Raw genomic sequence first — 23617 nt, 5'->3', positions numbered from 1 at the left:
AATTATCTCCAAGTAAAGATACTTTGCAAAATAGCTTTCTACATGAACACAAAGATGCATTACCATGTATATGACACAAATATGGAATATATGGAGGCATTTCAATTGATACAAATAGTCATGCTCCTATTAGATATTATTAAGACATCTGAGCAAAGTAAAAAAAAATGGTTTCGAGATAAATAGTTAAAATGTAGAGTTTTGGGCTATTTTTAGAAACCTGCATGTTTTAAAACAACCTCAGAACTGTTCTCTTAGTCTTCTCTCCAGTTTTGATGATTGAGATAACTCTCCATATGCCATTTTTGTGTGAAATCTGCATTATAAGGTCCAAAGTAATCAATGTTTATGATTTTATAAAGTTAAGTCTTGCTAAACAAATGTTCCTACTAAGTGTTAATGGTACTGAAGTGAACATAATGACATGGTTATTTGTGTAATATACGTGATCTCCTTGATCTATTGTGCTTTCCTCAGATATTTTTTTTCCAACATTTACAAACAGTTTAATACATTACACGTCAGTAGTAAGGTACTTGGATAACCAGGATATATAGTAACAATGGATCAGGTAACTTCTGTTCTATTGTACCAGGGTAGTAATTTATAGGCTTGTAAACTTGATTTGCTAATTAGATGACCCTTAATCAACTAAAAGCATTTAACGCTAAATGTTTTAGGTAACGTCAAGACGTTATCGGGGGGGGGGGGGGGGGGGGGGGGGAGCAAAAGTGTCGAAATCGAAAGAACTTGTTTTGATCTGAAGAGTAGAGATGTAAGTGAAAAGGCAGACCAAAATGGGTTGAACAGGTATCTTAATCGTTAACCAAAGGATAGATCTCAATAACCTCTTAATTGGCTGTGAATTTCTGTGAATGAATAATTGTTCAAAAATAGAAGAGACAGTATTGCCGCAAAAATCCTTCCTTCGTGATGTTTCTACTAGACTATATACGGTGGTATATACCGGGGTATTGATCGGGGACCCTTAGTTTGTATTTAACACCGGAAACGTTAGAATAATGGGCTTCTGCGTTTTGTCATACGATGCAAAGCTGTCTCTTAACGAGATTTATATGCCTAGATATTGTCGTACTTGACCTCTCACCATTTTGAACTTTTGAACTATCTCAATGTTGCAAAAAAAACTGTATTTATCATAGCTGGAATGCCATGTTCGATATGGTAGGTCGTCTGTTTAGGTCTGTACATATGTGGTTAAAGATATTGAATATCTTATCAAACAACGCCGATATTCAAATGATGCAGACATAAAGTAGCTATCGTAGTAAATCTATTTATGTATTCATAGAACAATTGAATATTTTTCTGTTATAAATTAATTAAAGTAGGGCGTTTGATATTGTAGCTGTGTAAAGTTTGATTGCTGTCATGACCCCAGACATGTTATGATCCGTATCTTTAGAGCGTTTGACAGTCCTAGACGCTCATATACGATACCTGCTAGAAAAATGACGCCATTTTGCATAGGTATATTTGTATATATTATACTGTCTGTATCGTAATGGATATACATTAAATGTTTATACCCCATATCTCTTGACACGAAGACAACGGAATTCAAAGAGAGAATCACTTTTAGATTATTGCATTATTCCGAAGCACTTCCAACGGTCATATTCCTGGTCGCCATGCAACGAGTTTAAAATGCCAGCCTTTTGGAGATACATTCAAGTCAGAGGTCGTAGGTTACAAAGGACCCGTCAGGGGATAGTTTCACTAAACACCATTACAATTACCTTGTTTGCGGTAATTAAATATTATTTCAAAATTGATGAAAAATTCCGGATCACTTGTACTTATATTAATTGTACTTGTTGAAGCATGGTATGATTTGTAATATGGCTGGAGTTTTTTTTTTTTTTTTAAATTTTCATTCGTCAATTTCCTGTTTTCCTCACAATCACCTATCAGTGAGTAGACCTGGTCGTGTTAAATAACTCAGCTGGGAAATTCCCCATGCATTACGGACCTGTTTGTGCTATTTTTAGCACGAACAGGCTAGCAATCTTTGTTTCCCTACCATCCAATCACGCAACGTGTTAGTTAAGACAATAGCCAATCAGAATGCTGGAAACAAACGCGAATTCAGCATCACTTTGTTAATAATATGACAGAAAAGATACCCCAACAATCGTTTCGCTACAATAAACGAAGAGAAATTATAAGATAAGAAAAAAAGAGAGTCGGTGAACACTCGGAAATATACTTCAGGTGCAAGAAAACTTTCCCGGCAAAATCTAAGTGCCAAACGGTCAGTCTGCCAGTGGCTCTATCAATAACTTATTAAAATGTTAAATTTTATTCATTTGTTTTATTTGGCCATATTACAAAACAGTTATTTTGTTTTTGGTGAACACGAGGCTATTCGGACATGATCATGAGGTAGTTCAACAAACTCTTAACCAGTTCCGGCCTCGATGAACAAAACTCTTCACCAGGTTCTTATATTCTCGTGTACACCTCAACAAAAGTCAATAATTGTGTAATATTCCACAGTTGACATTGAATGTTACAACACAGATATTGGATGACCTATCACAAGCAGTCGTACAATCCATTTGGGCTATTGGAGAGGTGTGGATACGAGATGAAGCTCTATCTTTGAAAATATAATGTTTCATGTAAGACGACTGTAACTGCTGAGCTGAGTTGTCTGCATGGAAGACAAAACCGGTATCGATATTATGTAAACGCATGTTTAACATGTAATCGTAAAAAGTGCTACGTTGTAACGATTGTAACGATTTGGCAAAATGTTTGATACTACAATATGAACAGGCAACCAAATATGTTATAACACGCGACCAAATATGTTTAACAGTGATTTGTTTTAATGTTAAATAGACGTTCAAACTGCTTGGTAGTAACGGTACGGCTGAATGTCTATGTCGTGGTTAACACGCGACTAGATATGTATATAGTATCCAACAGTTGGTCCAAGCTCTTTATAGCGCTAGACCAGCGACGAAATGTGTTTTCATATCTAAAGAGCTCGCACTAATTCAGTGTTTGCTGTTTGTTATATGCCCAGTGATTGTGTTATCTCTCATTTGAGATTGTGACTAAACCTGGATTTGACCTAGATTCGTATGGGGAGGTGTCTTCGATGAAACGGAAAACACTTGCTCTTCCGAAACACCTGGTCCCCCCTCCCCTCTGTGCTTTTCTAGGGAGTATCTGTGAAAATATGTTATTTTGTGTATATTTTGGCTCCGTTTTTATGATTTTTAGTTTGAATTATATTTGTTTAGCAACGTATATGCATAGTGCTAGCCTTAAAGCAACACATGCTCATAGAACAAGTCAAACAACAACATATGTTCATAGAGTTAGACAAACTGTTAAATTTGTTGAAAGTACAAGTATGTATACGTCAGATATCGGTATTACACATCCCAGTGCCTCTGTTTGTCAGTTCATTCTGCACAAATGACAACGATCTCGTACTTAAATACCTGCGTTGAATATCGACTGACCTTAACTAAGTCGAAATTAACGCCACATGGACATCTAATGAGCTAAACTTGAGCTACATTTTCACGATGGTCAATATCAATGTCGCTGGGTTATGATAATTTTCGATTGCAATTTGTATCAATTGTCACGCGGCTTGCTAGACAGACACATTATATTTAATATGCAGTTATTGCCTTTATTCATCGACATTATCAGGACTCGATATTTACTAATTAGACAACCCCCGATTTGATGTGCTTAATAGTTCCATTCAAGTTCAAGGTCATAGGTCAAACGTCCATGAACATATTCGTCAGATAACAAATTACCATGAATCAATCCGTTTAATTGTTTTTAAGTTAAAGGTCACCATCTCCAACAAAGAATACCGATATGATAATAAAAATCATAATTCAAACTCAAAACTCATCTAAACTTTATTTTTTTTTACAACAATTGCTAAACAAGTTATATCAACTTATATTAATCACGCTTGTTGGCCCGGATGGAAGCGCGCGAGGGGTCTTACTGTGGGAGAAAACTGGAGTACCCGGGGAAAACTCACGTAGTCGGACAGGTTACTCCATACCTTTTCACGTCCGATCGGGGAAACGAACCCCGGCCGCCTAGGTGAAGTTAAGGTGTCCCAACGCTTCATCACTAGCCCTCAACCTCTGGGTTGCGAGTTCGAAACCTACGTGGGGCAGCTTCCTGGTACTGACCGAAGGCCGGTGGTTTTTGTCCAGGTACTCCGGCTTTCCTCCACCTCCAAAACCTGGCACGTCCTTAAATGACCCTGGCTGTTAATAGGACGATACACAAAACAACCTAAACCAAAAGCCTTGGTGAAAGGCAAGTGTGTTACCACTGTGCAAGCCGACCACCCAACACAACTCAAAATTCATCAAACGGGGGCAAATTTTTAACAAAACATAGCAATTTTAAAACAGTTGCTTACTTTAACTGCTTGGTGATATTTTTTGCTGAGATATATATTAGTTTGTAGACAAGAACAGCGTTACTGGAAGTCAGGCAAAGTATGTAATAGGCATCTTAAAAACAACAAATTCATTAGATATTCGTAATAGACTGTTTTGAATAAAACGTTTCGGCCGACCAGTACACTATCTGGTAGTCTAGAGCTGTTCCTAAAGAGGCGTGATAGCACTTGGGGAATGGCAGAGGTCATTGTCCGTTTTGTTTACTAGTCTATGTGACATCGGGATCATTTACATTTTACAAGCGTAGACGTTAATCTGAGCTAAAGACAGGATAATTCACTCTTAGAAAACGGAAATGTCTGTCGGTAATCTGACCCTTAGTCTTTACAGTCAAACGCGATATGCATTTCAACTCTTTTCTTTTTTTGTTGATTAACGGTCACTTAAATTTAAAGTATCTTGTTACGCAAAGCAGAATATAATATGATATGCAACACTTCAGCAACAGCATTGACATTACACGATATAGATGTTTCACCGAATCATCTTTATTAGTATACCCCCGCAACGAAGTTGGGGGGGGGGGGGGGGGGGGTATACTGGAATCAGGTTGTCTTTCCGTCCGTCCGTCTGTCTGGAGACACATTTTGTCCGGACAACTCATCCTAAACCGATGGGCCGATTCCAATGAAACTTCATACAATTTTAATGATCATGTATGGATGTGCATGCCACTTTCTTTTTCTCAAAATTATGGTTGCTATGGCAACTGGTCACTATAAACAGGTTTTCCGATTAGAACCATAACTTTAAGTTTATCCGGACAACTCCTCCTAAACCGAAGGGCCGATTTCAATGAAACTTCACACAAATATAGAGGACCATGTGCAGATGTGCATGCCATTTTCTTTTTCTCAAAATTATAGTTGCTATGGCAACTGCTCACTATAAACAGGTTTTCTGATTAGAACCATAACTTAAAGTTTGTCCGGACAACTCCTCCTTAACCGAAGGGCTGATTTCATTGAAACTTCACACAAATATAGAAGACCATGTGTAGATGTGCATGCCATTTTTTCTCAAAATTATGGTTGCTATAGCAACTGGTCACTATATTACTGGGTTATCTTAGTTAGCCTCTAATTAACAGTTCCAATTCACCATTGAAAGATTGCGGGGGTATTAGGCAGCCATCCGGGCGACAGTTCTAGCTATTTTATATTTTTGTAATAATTTTACCAACCAATCAACCGTCACTATGCTTTGCTTTTGTTTATTTATTAGAGATGAAAATCAGACAGATCGATTTGATTCTGGCATATCCAATTTTTTTTCCTGTCGGATATTTTGTGGGGAGAGAGTATTTTTCGTTGGTAAATTGACTTTGATAATAACAAAAAAAGATCGGAAGTGAAATTGTCAGTAAATGTGTGGAACTTTTTTATTGTTATTTTTGTTGCATTTTTATTTTTTTGCCCGGTTATATTACAGACTTCATAGGAAACCTTCAATGGAATTTCTATAATAGATCCATATATGACTATCAGTACGTATATGATGAATCAATATTGGAAGTTTGGGTAATAAAAACTTATTAAAGTTTAGCTAAATTCTCCTCCCTACCTTATAATTATCAGTTTCCTCCTACTGTCGCTGTCAGGAAGCTCTAAAATACATGGCCTCAGCTGTGCGAGTCGTTCTCTTTATTGAATCATCACGTTAGAGGTGGAACACGGACGGTAACATCGTACGAGGACGGCAATAATGTTGACATCGTCTGCATTAAGCGCGGACGTGTCTGTCTGATGACGGTTTGACTTCCGGCGCAAGGACCCAACAATTCAAAGTGCATGAATAAGGCGCATTCAGAGTAAAATAACACATGGTTGTTGTTTTATTTTAGCATGTGGACCTCGCTATAACACATACAATGTAGCATATGTGGACCTCGCTATAACACATACAATGTAGCATATGTGGACCTCGCTATAACACATACAATGTAGCATGTGTGGACCTCGCTATAACACATACAATGTAGCATGTGTGAACCTCGCTATAACACATACAATGTAACATGTGTGGACCTCGCTGTAACACATACAATGTAGCATGTGAGGACCTCGCTATAACACATACAATGTAGCATGTGTGGACCTCGCTATAACACATACAATGTAACATGTGTGGACCTCGCTATAACACATACAATGTAGCATGTGTGGACCTCGCTATAACACATACAATGTAGCATGTGTGGACCTCGCTATAACACATACGATGTAGCATGTGTGGACCTCGCTATAACACATACAATGTAGCATGTGTGGACCTCGCTATAACACATACAATGTAACATGTGTGGACCTCGCTATAACACATACGATGTAGCATGTGTGGACCTCGCTATAACACATACAATGTAACATGTGTGGACCTCGCTATAACACATACAATGTAACATGTGTGGACCTCGCTATAACACAAACAATGTAGCATGTGTGGACCTCGCTATAACACATACGATGTAGCATGTGTGGACCTCGCTATAACACATACAATGTAACATGTGTGGACCTCGCTATAACACATACAATGTAACATGTGTGGACCTCGCTATAACACATACAATGTAACATGTGTGGACCTCGCTATAACACAAACAATGTAGCATGTGTGGACCTCGCTATAACACATACAATGTAACATGTGTGGACCTCGCTATAACACATACAATGTAGCATGTGTGGACCTCGCTATAACACATACAATGTAGCATGTGTGGACCTCGCTATAACACATACAATGTAGCATGTGTGGATCTCGCTATAACACATACAATGTAGCATGTGTGGACCTCGCTATAACACATACAATGTAGCATGTGTGGAATTCGCTATAACACATACAATGTAGCATGTGTGGACCTCGCTATAACACACACAATGTAGCATGTGGACCTCGCTATAACACATACAATGTAGCATGTGTGGACCTTGCTGTAATACATACAATGTAGCATGTGTGGACCTCGCTATAACACATACAATGTAACATGTGTGGACCTCGCTATAACACATACAATGTAGCATGTGTGGACCTCGCTATAACACATACAATGTAACACGTGTGGACCTCGCTATAACACATACAATGTAACATGTGTGGACCTCGCTATAACACATACAATGTAGCATGTGTGGACCTCGCTATAACACCACATCAGCTTAGGATCTGTACTGAACATTTTAGAAATGAGTTGAATGACCTAGGCTCACAAATATGTGTCAACATTTTAGGAGATGTTTCACGTCTTGTGTAATTATGCTTTGTGCACACTTTCGAAGAGATGGCCATTGCATAATTTATAGAACTCCAACAGAGCAATGACCTAATTTGCGTAATGGAAACATTAATACTGCCTTAACCGGAGGGCAACCCACCGACTTTCTTTGCTTGATTCTAATTCGAACAGTTTTGATGAAAACAAATAGAAATTATCTCTCACTGAACTTCCTTAGAAATTAATATTATTTCAATTTATTTTAATTGTTGAAGTTTTTACTCATTTCTGTGACATGCGTATTAATTTCTATCCTTTATTATGTTATGATTCTGTATCTTCTTCCAATTCTCGGTTCTTCCATTCAATGTCAATTTCTTTTCTTTCCTTCTTTTCCTCTGTAACCATTCGTAACGTTCGCTTCGATTCTTCATTTGCCGGTGATCATATAGTGTCTTAGTACTACTTGCTAAATAGAATCTTTGTTTTCCTTTCGTTCAAAGCTCACTTGGCCCGAAGGGCCGACGAGCTTATGCCATGGCGCCGCGTCCGTCGTCAACATTTTCAAATTGCTACTTGTTAAAAAGTCCTGAATGGACTTGAATCAAATTTGACCTGAAAAACCGTTGTGGAAAGGGGAACAAATTCGCATAAATGGTGGTTGTAACCCTTCTGGGACAGGATGGGCGGGGGCAATAGGAGAAATAGAGGTCATCCCTTTAAATCGCTAAAACGTCATGAATGAATTTGAACCAAATTTTGTCAGAAAATCCTTGGAGAATGGAAAAAGATTTTGCTTAAATGGGGGTTGTGACCCCCTGGGACCGGAGGGGCGGGATCCAAGAGGGGAAATAGAGGTTATTCCTTCAAATCGTTACTTGCGAAAAAGTCCTGTATTGATATCAACCAAATGGTCAGATAGATCCTAGGGGAAGGGGAACAAACTTCACATAAATTGTGGCTGTGACCCCCTTGTGCCGGAGGGGCGAAACCCAGTGGGAGAGATAGAGTTATATTCCTTTAAATTGCTACTTGTCAAAAAGTCCTGAATGGATTTGAACCAAATGGTTGAAAACACCCCGGGGAAGAGAAACATATTTTGTATAAATGTTGGTTTGAGCAGTATTTGGCAAAGGGGATATAATGTTGTATGAACGGATGGCGTGTCTCCCTTGGGGCTGGAGGAGTGGGGCCCAGTAGGGGAAATTTAGGTAAATTCTTTAAATACCTCCTATTCCTGAACAATTGAATGGATTTAATTGAAATTTAGTCAAGAGCATTATTAGGCAAAATATATCAAATTTTGTATGAACGGAACGTGTTGGTCCCTTGCGGCCGGAGAAGGGGGCCTTATAGGAAAAAACTCCTTCTTCCTTCTTTGAGGATGACAGGATTTGGTCCATATACTTGGTTTAAACCATAGTTGGAAGATGCAGAAAAAAAGATTGTAATGTATCTTAAAAATTTTTGCCAAGATTACTAAAATATCTAGGTGAGAGATTTAGGCCCTCTGGGCCTCTTGTCTCTATAATTTGGAGGCATATACTGTATACTAATTAACTACAGTGCCGATCTGTTTGGTTTCGTTTTGTTTTAATGCTATGTAATAGAAATATATTATCTAATACATCTGCACAATTATAAAAGCTTAAACAATAGAATTGGTCTCGGTAAAATTATCGTATTTTACTTTAATTTACAAAAACATCAAACACAATCAATATTGCATAACTGCCAGCATTCCATATAATCGGCCATTTCGATCAAGATAACTTACAACCAGAAAACAAGACGAGCTGATAAAAAATATTAATCCCTTAACATTTCTCACGGATGGTAGTTTGATATTTTTAAGTTCGATTCAAACCATATTTCCCATGTGACTCCCATGTCATGTTGATACGGTTGTTTTGCTATAATATTGATACATCTAAGGGACTATTTACACAGAACACTAATCACTCACGCGGAGTAATGAAATGGCCGCGGAATGATTAACACGAACATCTAGCGGTGAAGTGGCACTAAATAGTTCCCCTGTTGCTCGTAATTTGCTGTTCAAAATATCAGTGTGCGTTGTGTCTATGCGCGGCGTAGACGTTTTACGGTAATCGACTGGTTTAAAGATCACCTAGAAAGAAATTAGTTTGCACTTTTCAAGGGAGATAATTCAATGCCACATTAGTAGAAATAAGCCGGTATACTTTTGACATGTAAAACTCCCTTGGGGTATATAAAACAACGCTTTCTTTTACCCGACACCGGCTAAACCATCTAAACCTAATGAAAACTTGCATCGCCATAGCAACAGTGCCCCTTGATAATGATTATCTATAATAGTTGTACGCGGACAAGATGGGGATAGTTATATTTAGACGTTATTCTGAAATTTCATACCAATGTAACATTATACTATTCCATATGTGGAATAACTATTTTTAAAAGGAACTATTTTCACTAGATTACAATCCGCAGACGTTTATTGAACACTGCGTTTACTGAGCGAAATATGTTGAATTCCCTTATGGTCGTCACGGATTGGCGTTCAATAACATTTTCAGAGATATTGAGTTAGATATAACTCATCCATTGTTATCACTGTTTGATCATTCTTAATAAAAATATCCATTAATTGGAAAACAATTCTTGACTAAATGCTATCAAATTTTGCAATTACAAGATTAACTTTTGTGGTATCTTTGTCCAGAATGTGTCTTGTTGCCATCCTCGTTGTTGTTGAGTGATGGCGTCTCTTAGCTATATTTCAAAACAATCTAGAAAAGCAGATGTCACGTGTTTACTTATACGAAGTAAGCTGTACATTTGTAAGAGTCAATTAGCTAGCGTAAGCCGTTTTTAATGAGTACTTTATACCATAAACAAGTCAATACCAACTTCAATTTTATTCCGAAAGTTTTATAACGTATAGTATCGTAGTGTTTATATGTAACAAAAGAACAAAGACAGCCACTCTTAATTGTTCCATCATACACATCACAAAATCAACCTTCAGAACAGCTCATACGTTTTAATAAGCACAATACCACGAAATAATAATTCTCCAATTAAAACACCCTTCGATACAAAAACTCGTGTAATATTGCGTTAGACTCGTAACCGACCCCAAGGTTTGATAACAATATTGAGAAACCTAAATTCTGAAAAAAGTTTAATACAAAATTATAAGTCATTTTTATTTGCATATTTGAAATTTTAATTTTCTGGAGCCCTGTGCCAGTCTACAGCTGTCTGTACAATTCTAAATAGTCCGAATATTGCTTTAGAGAGTTCTCACTAGTCATCGATCAATTTAAAAATACTCAACAGTCGGAAAGTTTCCTGTGGAAAATAACACATAATTGTTAACGGTAGAATAGTATCATATTTGTATAACTTTCCAAATCAAGTTACACGCTAAGAATTCCCCACGATCTGTGCAATAAAGTTTCAAAGTTTAGTGATTTCAAGCTGTGTCGATTTCATCCATGTTAATTGATAATAATGTAATAAATGAAAGTATTGTTTTGAAGACTTATCGTGAAGTGTTTGTAGTTGTTGATATCTTTCAAAGATTTATTGTTTTCCAAGGATGTCGCCCTATGTATTGAAGTTGATGGCGTTAACTACCATCCTCATGGGAACATTTGTCCAGGTTCCATATCGCGCTATTTATCGTGTGAATTGGAAGGCTTCCAACACGAAACCTCAAACAGGATGTATTTGATGCATGCACTTATAGAGACAAAATATCAACTGTCTAAACGGCGATAATGTTTTAGAATTGCATTTTAGTGTTAGTTGTTAGAATATTGGTAGAAAACTATCAAGTTTAATAGACTCTGCGTTATTGTCGGGAGGATCACGGTTTTGTTGGCTTTTTTTTCCTTTTGAACACTGATTCCCTGTCGTTGTTTCCAAATAGGTTTCAATTTTGTGTTAACGTATTATCAGTGATGTACGTATTTCCCCGTTTTGCCATTTGTAACAATTTAAGCTGTACGCCTATTAAGTGGCGTAATCCGGTTACACCATGGTTTCACGACACTAGATTCATCACGCATAACGATTTAACCCTAGTCGCTCAACAGAGTCTTTATTTTAACCTTGAACAGGAACAGGAATTATCGTAGAAAGTACTTGAGGCATACATTCATTACTGCTGTTTAAATCGAAATGGCAGAATACTTAAAAATAAAAAAAAATCCGGTCAGTGACATTGTAATATGTATACATTTTAAAGACACGAGTAAGCTTTTTGCAATGAGTACACAATGTTTCGCCGGGTGAGTTGTAGTATTGGTCGAGTTGTAGTATTGGTTCGAGTTGTGGTATTGGTTCGAGTTGTAGTATTAGTCGAGTTGTAGTATTGGTCGAGTTGTAGTATTGGTTCGAGTTGTAGTATTAGTTCGAGTTGTAGTATTGGTTCGAGTTGTAGTATTGGTTCGAGTTGTAGTATTGGTTCGAGTTGTAGTATTGGTCGAGTTGTAGTATTGGTCGAGTTGTAGTATTGGTCGAGTTGTAGTATTGGTCGAGTTGTAGTATTGGTCGAGTTGTACAATGTAGTATTGGTCGAGTTGTAGTATTGGTCGAGTTGTACAATGTAGTATTGGTCGAGTTGTACAATGTAGTATTGGTCGAGTTGTACAATGTAGTATTGGTCGAGTTGTACAATGTAGTATTGGTCGAGTTGTAGTATTGGTTCGAGTTGTAGTATTGGTCGAGTTGTAGTATTGGTTCGAGTTGTGGTATTGGTTCGAGTTGTTGTATTGGTTCGAGTTGTAGTATTGGTTCGAGTTGTATTATTGGTTCGAGTTGTAGTATTGGTTCGAGTTGTGGTATTGGTCGAGTTGTATTATTGGTCGAGTTGTAGTATTGGTCGAGTTGTGGTATTGGTCGAGTTTATTATTGGTTCAAGTTGTGGTATTGGTTCAAGTTGTGGTATTGGTTCGAGTTGTAGTATTGGTTCGAGTTGTAGTATTGGTTCGAGTTGTTGTATTGGTTCGAGTCGTAGTATTAGTTCGAGTTGTGATATTGGTAAGTACAGATCAGCGGAGGCTCAATTTTCATTTCAGAATATTTCATTGTACCGATTTTAGCACGAAGGATATGGGCATCAGACGTAAGCTGGTCCAGCCCTCTCCCTAAAGGGAGCTTGATTCTCCGGTTGTCGGTGATTAGGTATTTCGGCATCTTTCAGATCATGTGATTTCTTCTGGGAAGCCATATGCACTAACACACGTGCCAAAGACTGATAACATAATGTCCATGTATAGGAAGCTGAAAGGCCTTACTTTAATTCTTTTTCTAACTTGCTTCAAAGTTTAATGTAGAGATTTTATAGGTTTTGTCTCCGGTAAGTTAAAGACGCATGAAGCTACACAGAGACTATCCCATATTAATTCCTATTTGTTTGATATGTCAGCGGATTGGACAAACGTGTGTATTAAATGAGTTACAGCTATGTCCCATAATAATATCTATTATTATAGCAGCTGCTTTGACTATTTATGGATGGAAGAGCAACAACAATCTCAAAAGTCAAAATGGGCGTTTAAATATTTTTTTTTTGGAATATTGGATATTGCATTTTTAAAGGAACAGTTTTTTCTGGACGACTGGTAACCATTATGTATTAGTATAGAATAAAAACATGACATGCAAGGTAACGAATCTTGTATGATTAAGACCCTTTGTTCGTTCTTTGAACCTTTGATTAAAAAAGCTTGTTTATTCTGTACGAATCGCATGTTAACTCTCCATAAGGACCTCCGTGTCTGTAATGACTGTAGGCCCTGACAGCTATATCGGTGTTTCGAGCCGATTTGTTCTGTTATTTGTTTTGTTTATTTACCGGTATGTATTGTTGATGAAAAATCGCATTGCTTGCGCAACATGTTGATTGATCGAGATGAAGTTTCTTAAAAATATTTTCTCTAATTTGTTGTTAATGTTGTTTCTGTTTTATTTTGTTGCAGGCGAGGTGGGAAAAGAAATGTATATCGTTAACAGGGGAAAGCTACATGTGGTTGGTGACAACGGAAAATCAGTGTTAGCAACGTTAAAACCAGGAAGTTATTTCGGGGAAATCAGTATTCTAAATATGGGAACTTCCGGAAACAGACGAACTGCTTCGGTCAGGTCCGTAGGATATTCCGATTTGTTCCGATTATCAAAAGAGGATATGTGGGATGTACTAAAGGAATACCCACAAGCACGAGTAAAATTGGAATCTATTGCTGTGAAAAGACTGGAGAAAACAAAGCAATCACCTATAGAAAAAGGTTGGTAGTTTATAAATCTCTGTCAATTGGCTGTGAAATGTTATAAGATTCAGCATGACATATGCTTGTCTAATATATCTCCAAGATGTATGCCCGAAGCGGTTTATGATGACAGTACATCTTTTTTGTGTTACAGCTCCATAACATAAAACATATATTCAACTCTTACACAATCCCTATGGAAATATCAAGCTCTTTTTTAGAATGTATTACGCCGCTCTGGCGTTGAGTCTGCACCACGACAGGAATGTTATTTGGATGTTGAGTCTGTACCAAGTTAGGAATATTTTTGGAGCGTTGAGCCTGTTACAAGGTAGGAGGGTATAATTGGGACGCTGAGTCTGTTTTAAGGTAGGAGGGTATTGGGGCGTTGAGCCAGTTACAATGTAGGAGGGTATTGGAGCGTTGAATCTGTACCAATGTAGGAGGGTCATTGAGGCGTTGAGCCTGTACCAATGTAGGAGGGTAATTGGGGTATTGAGCCTGTACCAATGTAGGAGGGTTATTGAGGCGTTGAGCCTGTACCAATGTAGGAGGGTATTGGAGCGTTGAGCCTGTACCAATGTAGGAGGGTTATTGAGGCGTTGAATCTGTACCAATGTAGGAGGGTTATTGAGGCGTTGAGCCTGTACCAATGTAGGAGGGTTATTGAGGCGTTGAACATGTACCAACACATAAAGTTTATGGAGACGTTGAGTCTGTACCAACACAGAAAGGTTATGGAGGCGTTGAGTCTGTACCAAGGTAGAAAGGTAATTGAAGTGTTTAGCCTGTAACAGGGTAGGGAGGTTATGGGGTTTGTCCACTGACCCAGACAACGTCTATGTACCTAAAGTTATATGTCTTACGCTCAGCTACGTGACCGTAAAGACTGTTAAGCTCGTCGTCACCATTATTTGAGCAGATGGAGTTTTATGGTTTGTGTCATGTTTATGACCTTGAAGAAGACTAGCGCTTTGAATTATCCAGATCACTGTGTTCCAACCTCGTATTTCACATCATTTTTGGACGACCGTCAAGATGAGAAAACATATAGGTGGACTCACCTCTGACTGGAATTAAATGAGAACAACTGATATGTGCCCGGTGTTGTTATTTCTTGACGTTGAGAACTGATTAGCACATTGTCAGTATAATGGGATGTGTGGGTTGCCATTTTACCCCGTCAAGGCATAACGATACAGTGAGATGGCACTTTAAAATGTTTCATTGATCAGTCCCATTGACAACTTTTACATATGAATTTGGCTCTCGTTGGGATGTAATCCATATTACATTGGTGTGATCTGATTTTTATTACAAAAGCACTTCACAACAGGCTACTGATATTTCTAAAATCTTAGAACCAAAATGATACCTTTTAATAAGCCATATTATATGGGATTATATATCTATATATTTTGTGTTACTGTAAATCTTTTCGTTGAACAAAATACGTTATGTTAAATGCTACTTTTCTTATTAAGGTATGGGCATATGTACAATTTCTACGATATGTGCAATACCCTAGTCACCTTTCCACTAAACAATATTCCGATGTTTTGGACAAACATATTTGGATTAGGTTGTATTCCTTTGCTGTGCACAATGTCTCTATGCTACATGTATTTAACTTTGTTCTGTATAAAGGTACATTGTATCTTATCCAAGCAAGACGCTATTTCGTTTCTTTTTATAAGGCTCTTTTTTCCTAGACTTAATTACTCCACTAGTGCATTGTTCTGGACGAGTATTGTTTCCATTGTCATGCTCTTGACAAGAACTTTTTACTATTTGGCTGCATTTCATTGTGTTCGTTGTTTCACGCCCTTGCGTTGTATGTCTTTGCGTTGTGTAAGCTGTCAGGCTCCCGTCCAGCATGCTGTAGACCTTCGTACCGGACCTTTTGTCTAGCTATCTCTTCACTATGTTATAGTTCTGACATCCCTTCCTTTAAATTAGACGAAATTATAGATAAGGTCTTTTGATGTTGTAATAGTTTATTAAGTTTTCATTGAAATCGGCTCTATTAAATCAGAAAACCTTGCGTCATTGAAGGGGGGGGGGGGGGGGAGGGGGAGGGGAGTCTGACAGCTCAGCGTTTGACTTGTAGAGTTGCAGGCTGTGTATCGATACATACCCGGGGCGAATTGTGTTTCTCAGGAAGTGGAGACGATAACGGCCCGTCCAGTACTCTCGTGGTGAAAAATTAAAACATCGTTTGTGGATCTGAATCAGTTCTGATAAAACATACACAGTTTTGTTTCGCTATTAGGTTTGAAAATGTCTAATATGCGAATTATCGCTCAAAATATCATCATATTTATAAAGTAGGTTTATTTCTTGATCCGTATCACTTGTATTGAGAAACTATAGTAAAATATGAATTGTGTCCTCGACATCAATTCAGCAATCTTATTCGATAAATCAGTCGGGGAGTGATTAGATTTCTACGTTTCTGGCATGTTAAAACTATTGCTTTGTAGGTAAAGAAATCGTTCATGCTACCATTAACTTCTAAGTGTTACATAACGTTAACCGAATGTACCATCTGTAAAATATTCGTTAATTCGTTAGCTATCAACTCTCGTTAGCTATCAACTCTAGTTAGCTATCAACTCTAGTTAGCTATCAACTCTCGTTAGCTGCCAACTCTCGTCAACTATCAACTCTCGTTAGCTATCAACTCTCGATAACTATCAACTCTCGTTAGCTTTCAACTCTCGTTAGCTATCAGCTCTCGTTAGCTATCAACTCTCGTTAGCTATCAACTCTCGTTATCGATCAACTCTCGTAAGCTATCAACTCTCGTTAGCTATCAACTGTCGTTAGTTGTTTTTCTCTCGTTCATTATTTTTCCATAGTTACAAGAAGTACCATATGCAACATCCACTCTTAATGTAACTTCTACTTCGCTTATACAATCATTATGAAAAAAGAGCTATTATCAACAACAAAAAAATGTTGTTTCATTTTTCATCAGTTTTCAAATGCTATAAATCAATCACTGATACAAACCAAGTGCATATGCTGTAATCATTGTGGTTAACAAAGAAATCGTCTTATTTTCGGATCTCAACTCCTCTAAAAAAAACTATAGACTTCAATTTATTCATATATATGTATATTAAAGCAAATAAGTTTTTAAAAACTTGTGTACATTTTAAATTCCAGAAGTATTTAAGAAAAAATACGAAATTCATTCACCAAATACAACAATAAATAATATACAAGAAGAGAAACGTACTCTAATACTCGTACTCTAAAAGATACTTAGCATACATGTATGTACTGTCACTTCGACAACTTTAAAAGTTCTACTTCCCAAATGAAAACTTGAACCTGAATCAGCTTTTTAAAAGACATCAAACAGCTACTTAATGATTAATATGGATCCTCCGGTACAACCAATTGCCTGTGCATTTTAAATGTGATTGACGTGCGTGTTGAGGGTTTCCTGTAGGATCGGGGTTAGTTAGCATATGTTCCTGTTCATGGAACAAAAGATTACGGCATTGTGTATCACATTTAATGTTAAATGTTGATGATGACTGCAGAATCAAAGATTTCCGTCTGAATCCTTCGTTTAGGGGACGTTGGAGACTTCATAATTGATAGGTGGGCTGCCTTTTTCTTTTCCTTTCGTTTCTGCTTGCTTCTGACGGTGTCTTCTTTATCCCCGTATTGTGAGGGCATTAAATACCGTCCATAAAGAGCACCATTTGTTTCCACTTATGCACATCCAAAGAGGCGTCTAATGTGACCCGGGTATTATCTACTAATTCTATTGTCTTCTACTTACAGGTTATTAAAGAGACTAAACTCGATCTGCAGCTCTATTTCATCAATTATTGTTTGCTATTTTCTTTTGTTTTCTGTGCATTTTCCGATGGTGTCATTATAGACTCCGATTCAATTGATATGACCTTCACTGGTACGAGACAATGGTGATTGTCTTAACTAATAAGCAAAACCTTGATACTGTTCCGCTCTATCATATTCTAGACTAACCTTTAGACGATGGAACATTGTGATAATTACGACTATAATATGCCACATGGAATTGTCCTCTACCAAATCAGCCCGTAATTATTCCCTGGAAGCCGTTATTGAAATGCTAGTGTGTATTTACGGTAATTCGATATTTTCAATTTCACTGGATTGACCTACTGATTTTCCGCCTACTATTTCGCCTACTGGTTTCTCTGTTTAATTCAAGTTTGATTTTTCCGTTTCTAAATCATTGCTGTATTGAATTGTGCTGATACACATCGCCTATTACTTTTTCCTTATTTCAACTTCAACTTTCTTTTACTTCAATAAAATGTCCCTTCTACTACCGGTTTAATCGGTATCTTCTTCGTCTACTCTTAAAGTGGCTCACCAATCTTCACATTAACTTATCATAACATAATGATAATTGTAATGATTAATAATACTAATTAGTAGGTTTTTTCAACTGCTATATCAGAGCAGCATTGCCATCTCAAAGCGATTCACAAATTATTCAAAACAACTTACCATTTTATTTTTATATATTCTTCCTTTGCTACGTGCTGATTGGTGATGCAATGACAGGCGCCACATGTAGTGGAAGAAACCAGTCTGGTCTTTATTTGTCTCCATGACTCTTCACTTCCTTTTTGTTGGTCTTTTTAAAATTTCATATGCAGGATTGCTTGCGTTATTATGGTATCTCTTCTTTATTCCACTCATTACGGAATGTTCCAAAATCTTTTACATATATATATACGTATATCATTTTCTGCAATAATGAGAAAGTAATCATGGTCTATCCCGATGGATACAGAGTAAAAGGCCCCTAATTAGGGGGGTCTACCAAAGAAGGGGAGGGTGAACATTTCACCAAATTACCCGTTATCTCCATTGCAACACTTTTAATCAGCCTTTTATTCTCATAAGGTTTCTATGTGTTGTTTCTATATAATGCTTGCTATGCATTTCCTTGCATAACTTACGCCAGAATGCATTCCATCATTACCGAAATAAAAAATATATGTCAATATCTGTGATGTCAACCTCTTCGTCCACAGACGATGGCATTATCGAGTGTCTACTTGTTTGCCCTTCTATTGGTACTGAAATTATGACCTCAATAAGTTTTCTGTGAACGTCAAATGTACTGCACTCACTCTATTCATGTCGACCATTTTAATGCATTGTTTATCAGTATATTTCTCAGGAACCAATCCAGGATCCCTTTTTTACAGTGTCCCCTATCGTATCTGGCCTTTGTTGTAGTATGTTGTTATCGTGTTATTAAAAGTTGTTATTGTAGTGACGGTACGTAATGTATGTTATCACTTGGGTTTTGTCATTCGTAATTTTCGGGGAAGGAATGGAATCGCATGAAATCACTGTAAACCTGAAAGTAAATATCGTAGAAAGAAGTTTATTCTTAAAATTGGTGCCAACATTTCACTAATCGCGGAAATTCAAAACTTTGCTTATCTCTCTCCATCAAAGTAGATTCAAACTATTTAACATCAACTGCTCCAACGAAATATTGTGGTACACTAGGCGACAGAACGTCTTGACTAGTTTTTGTTAAAGCTCTCTTTTCCTGCGTTTGCTTTCCTTTTGGACACGTTTAATACCCCGTAGAGCGAAGCTGTTGTTAAGGATATAAAATATGTATTCACTTATTACTAACGGTTGCTTTCTTTCAACAGCTACCTTGTCCCGGAGCAAGAGCACGCCAGGCCTGGTGGAATCTGATGGAAAAGTTCCTCTAGAATCCATGATTATTTCCAGGCACCATACACTTCCGGCCGGGCTTCCTGTACCTCATTCCCAGAGCCCTGATCAGGGCGCAGAGCCTCAAACGTCCGAGGTCCCGCCCGAGAATCAGGAACGGATGGGTGGTGCTGACAATGATCCTTCCACGTCCCCTGTGGAAATTGCCACTGTGGGAACAATGACTAAATCATTGACAATATCGAGTATGACGTCATATAACGCGGGGTCCCCGCCTCAACGATCGCCGCTATACTCAGAGACAAAGTTTACGATCAGCCCTCCTCCTTCGCCAGGATTGGTCACCCAAGCTCAAAATGTGTCCCGACGGGGATCAACTTGTCTCCCGTATGGACAGGATGTTTTATCACGAGGTTCACCTACACAACTCTCGCCACTCCATCTCGCATATTCACCGTCATATCCCGCGAACCAACAGACCCATCCTATGAATTTCCTGTCCCCTTACTGTGCCTCAAACAGTCTCCATCCGCCGTCCTCTCCAATGGCGATGGGGAGGGCGGACAACCTTTCGTCCTCCCAAACAAATCTCGCTTCGCCGCAAACACATTCGGCACACAGTCTATTTTATCAACAACAACCAACAATGCCAGTCTCTCCTGCTATGACGTCCAATATGGCTTCCGTGAGTCCTGCCTCGTTTTCATTTGACACGTCACAAGAAGTGCTATTACAAGAAATAACAACATTGCGACAGCGGTTGATTTCTCTCGAATCCGAGAATGCTGCCATGACAGTGAAATTAAGTCAACAACAGTGGAATGTCGAACACAGACTTGCGGAACTTGAAATGCATATATGCCACAGTTCAAGTGTAGCAAGTACGACTAGTCAAGAGGAAAGAACCGAGCGATTTGACTCAGTAAATCGCGAGTCCATTATATGAGAACAAGACGTATGGTTATTGGAGTAATAATTCCCTGTCTTCCTGTGTGGAAGTGACGGATATGGATTCAACATATCCTGTCCAGGTTCACGACTGTGCACTTTACGGTTATAGTTCCAAGAAAACGATTGGATTGCATACCCATGCTTCCAGATTGCTGTGAGATAAAACGTAGAGTGACCCGGATGGATGGATGTTGTATAAAAACCATAGCGTGACAGACGTTCGGACTGAAGTTAATGAGCATTTGAAGGTTATTTGGACGAAAAGTGAAAGGAGCGCCTTGCTATATGTCTCTCGAAATGTTGATGGCGGTTCAATCAGAAGGAAATGGTATTATGTGGTATTTGGAGTTTCTAGTTTAAAAATCTGTGGGGGATGTGAAGTGATTTCAAAACTTCGGCAGTTTCATAAAAAATGAAACTCGTATAGATTGACCGGAACCGTGACCATTGAATGTGTTGTCAGTTGAACAGTAGTGATATTTTGTGCCAATTATAAATTTTGAATGAGTTGGAAATGTGGCTTATGTAGTCATAGTGACTTGGCTGGATTCTTTACCAGACTCTTGTATCTACATCTAACATCGTTATAACACGGAATATCGCGCATGCGTGAAGTAACCTACTGTATCATTTTTGTCAAAAAAACACTTATACATGGAGGATGATACGACTAAATATGTTTTTTACCAATGGACAGATAGTACATGTTTTACTTGTTAACCAGTTTTCCTTGCCAAATACACGGGGGCGTATATGATTTTAACAAGATTATCTGGTGGCGTTCCCTCCATATTACAATGGCGGGTACATTATACATAGACAAATGGTTAAATCTACCGATAAACCCCTATGGCATCAATATTTTTGTGAATGTATTATTTGGATAAACAATATGATGTTATTTCAGACATGCTGATCACATAAATAGCATGCTTACACTGGCGACTTATGACTCATAGAATACTGTTATAAATGCGCTTAATATGTCAAACATAGCAACGGTCTCCTGCATCATATAAATGAAAAAGTAATCTGCTTTCTGCCGTGACAATCTGATGGCATGTTTAAATGAAAAAAATATTACAACAGTATTATGTAGTTTTACGAGTATTCTTGGCAATTACTCTATAGCCGCTTTTAATTAAAATCGATTTATTCTTTTAATGGTAGAATTTGTAGGATACTAATTCCATCTATATTATTTTTGACAAGGAAACGACCTACCATTGCGTCACGATAATATGTGATGTTACGTCACGATAATATGTGATGTTACGTCACGATAATATGTGATGTTACGTTCAGAGGTAATCGATATACGACATCACGCTCAGTGGATAGTAAGTAATTTTAGACCCTTTATAAATTGTATTAAGGAAGGAACCGAAATAACTCTTACTCTGAAATACACCCAAAGATAAGTGTAGACATCCAAGTAAGTTGTGTGGCTATCATCAAAGTCTTTATAAAGATTCATATTAGTTTTGTCATAGATCCCTGTGTATATTACAGACTACTGTTGTAAAATACGTTGTAAAAATAACAGAAACAAGTCTCAATGATCTTAATTTCAATCAGATAAAATCATGATATTGAAATCATTTATCATAACAAGGAATTCGTTATCTTACCATCTTATTTATACTTAGAAACATTTATATTTAGTCAATATAGTAATGGTTCAACAAATATGCATGTATTATAATTCTAAACAATACTTTGTTTAACTAAAAGCTGTTGCTGCAAAATGCATACAATGCGTATTTCTTGATAGAAGTATTAAATGTTGGTAATTCATGTTAAAATATTCACTTAATCCTTTAAAATCGACAGCAAAATTTTCTTTGTAATATATGCTATATACCTGATCCTTTCACAATTTTGAATTCACTTTTGTAAACATTTATCCTTTCACCCGTCAATCATTAGATATTTTCTGTGAAAAAAGGCTGTGATTCCGTTACTTTGAGAGTCGCCAGTGTAAACAATATAACTACTCTTTTGTCACACAAGAATAACTAAAGAAACGAAACTTAAAGTTGTACAAGTGTTACTTTAAATATTTTGACATAAAATAAATACAAATAATTGAAATTTATTTCTAACAATAATTTGGATGAGAAAACAGTTGTATTTATAAGTTGGACATCAAGCTGAATTGTTATATACTATTTTTTCTCATAATCAATCTAATTTCTCCTCTTCTGTATTGTGTGCAAATGTGTTGATTTATATTTGAAATGGAAACAAAACATATTTTTGTCAAACGTAGTATCAACAATCATTCAATACCGAATACATGAAATGTCGTGCGATGGGCGAGGAATATATTTTAAGAATAAAATATGAGAGATGATGATATTGTCCAACATGTGTATCCGTCACGTGGCTTGCCACATAATAACTTTCTTAGATAACAAATGGTTGCCAATGGTTACATAATGTTTACAACGGTAATGTACTGTTGCCATGTAAACAATCTAATGACTACCATTGTAACATTGTTTATACAAGTGTAGTCTGTAATAAATACAGTTTGACATGCTATGGCAACCATAATGTTGTCAATGGTAAATGTGAAAGAAAGGCGAAATGTCCATTGTTACAGTTCGTACTTAATATTTAGTTAGATTGGCATTCGGTGTTTTTTTTTTTTTATTTCTATATAATAGAAAACATAAATATTTGAAGATACACATTATTTGCTGGAGAACTATATTATAACATTCACCAGAAGTGATACTGGATTACTTTCTATTTAACGATAGATTTTGTTTGCTCATCATGTGTATATAGACATTAGGGTACAGTGTTGCCCAACAAGACATTTAGCTTTAAAACATAACCATTTTGAATATGTCTTTTTTTATTTTGAATACTTCATAAATTGAGCGGGAACGATCGGGTGAGTGAGGTATGAAGCGGCCGATGACTGACTGTGGTATAATCTAATGTCTCCGTCTCCATTTAGTATTTATTTAGTT

At 37.3% G+C, this 23617-nt stretch overlaps 1 protein-coding gene across 1 annotated transcript in view; it reads left to right on the top strand.

Moving 5' to 3' along the window:
• The window catches only part of LOC117342475 (cyclic nucleotide-gated channel rod photoreceptor subunit alpha-like), a 171536-nt gene extending 148261 nt beyond the window's left edge, over window positions 1–23275 (top strand). The window contains 2 exon segments of the mRNA XM_033904641.1: window positions 13680–13985; window positions 19658–23275. Coding sequence (XP_033760532.1) covers window positions 13680–13985; window positions 19658–20628 — 1277 coding nt within the window. The 3' untranslated portion in view covers window positions 20629–23275.
• Window positions 23276–23617: the final 342 nt, after the last annotated feature.

The sequence above is a fragment of the Pecten maximus genome, chromosome 14, assembly GCF_902652985.1.
Source record: "Pecten maximus chromosome 14, xPecMax1.1, whole genome shotgun sequence".
NCBI classification, from domain to species: Eukaryota; Metazoa; Mollusca; class Bivalvia; order Pectinida; family Pectinidae; genus Pecten; species Pecten maximus.
Note: the sequence above shows the minus strand (reverse complement) of the source record. Positions and strands in the feature narration are given on the sequence as shown.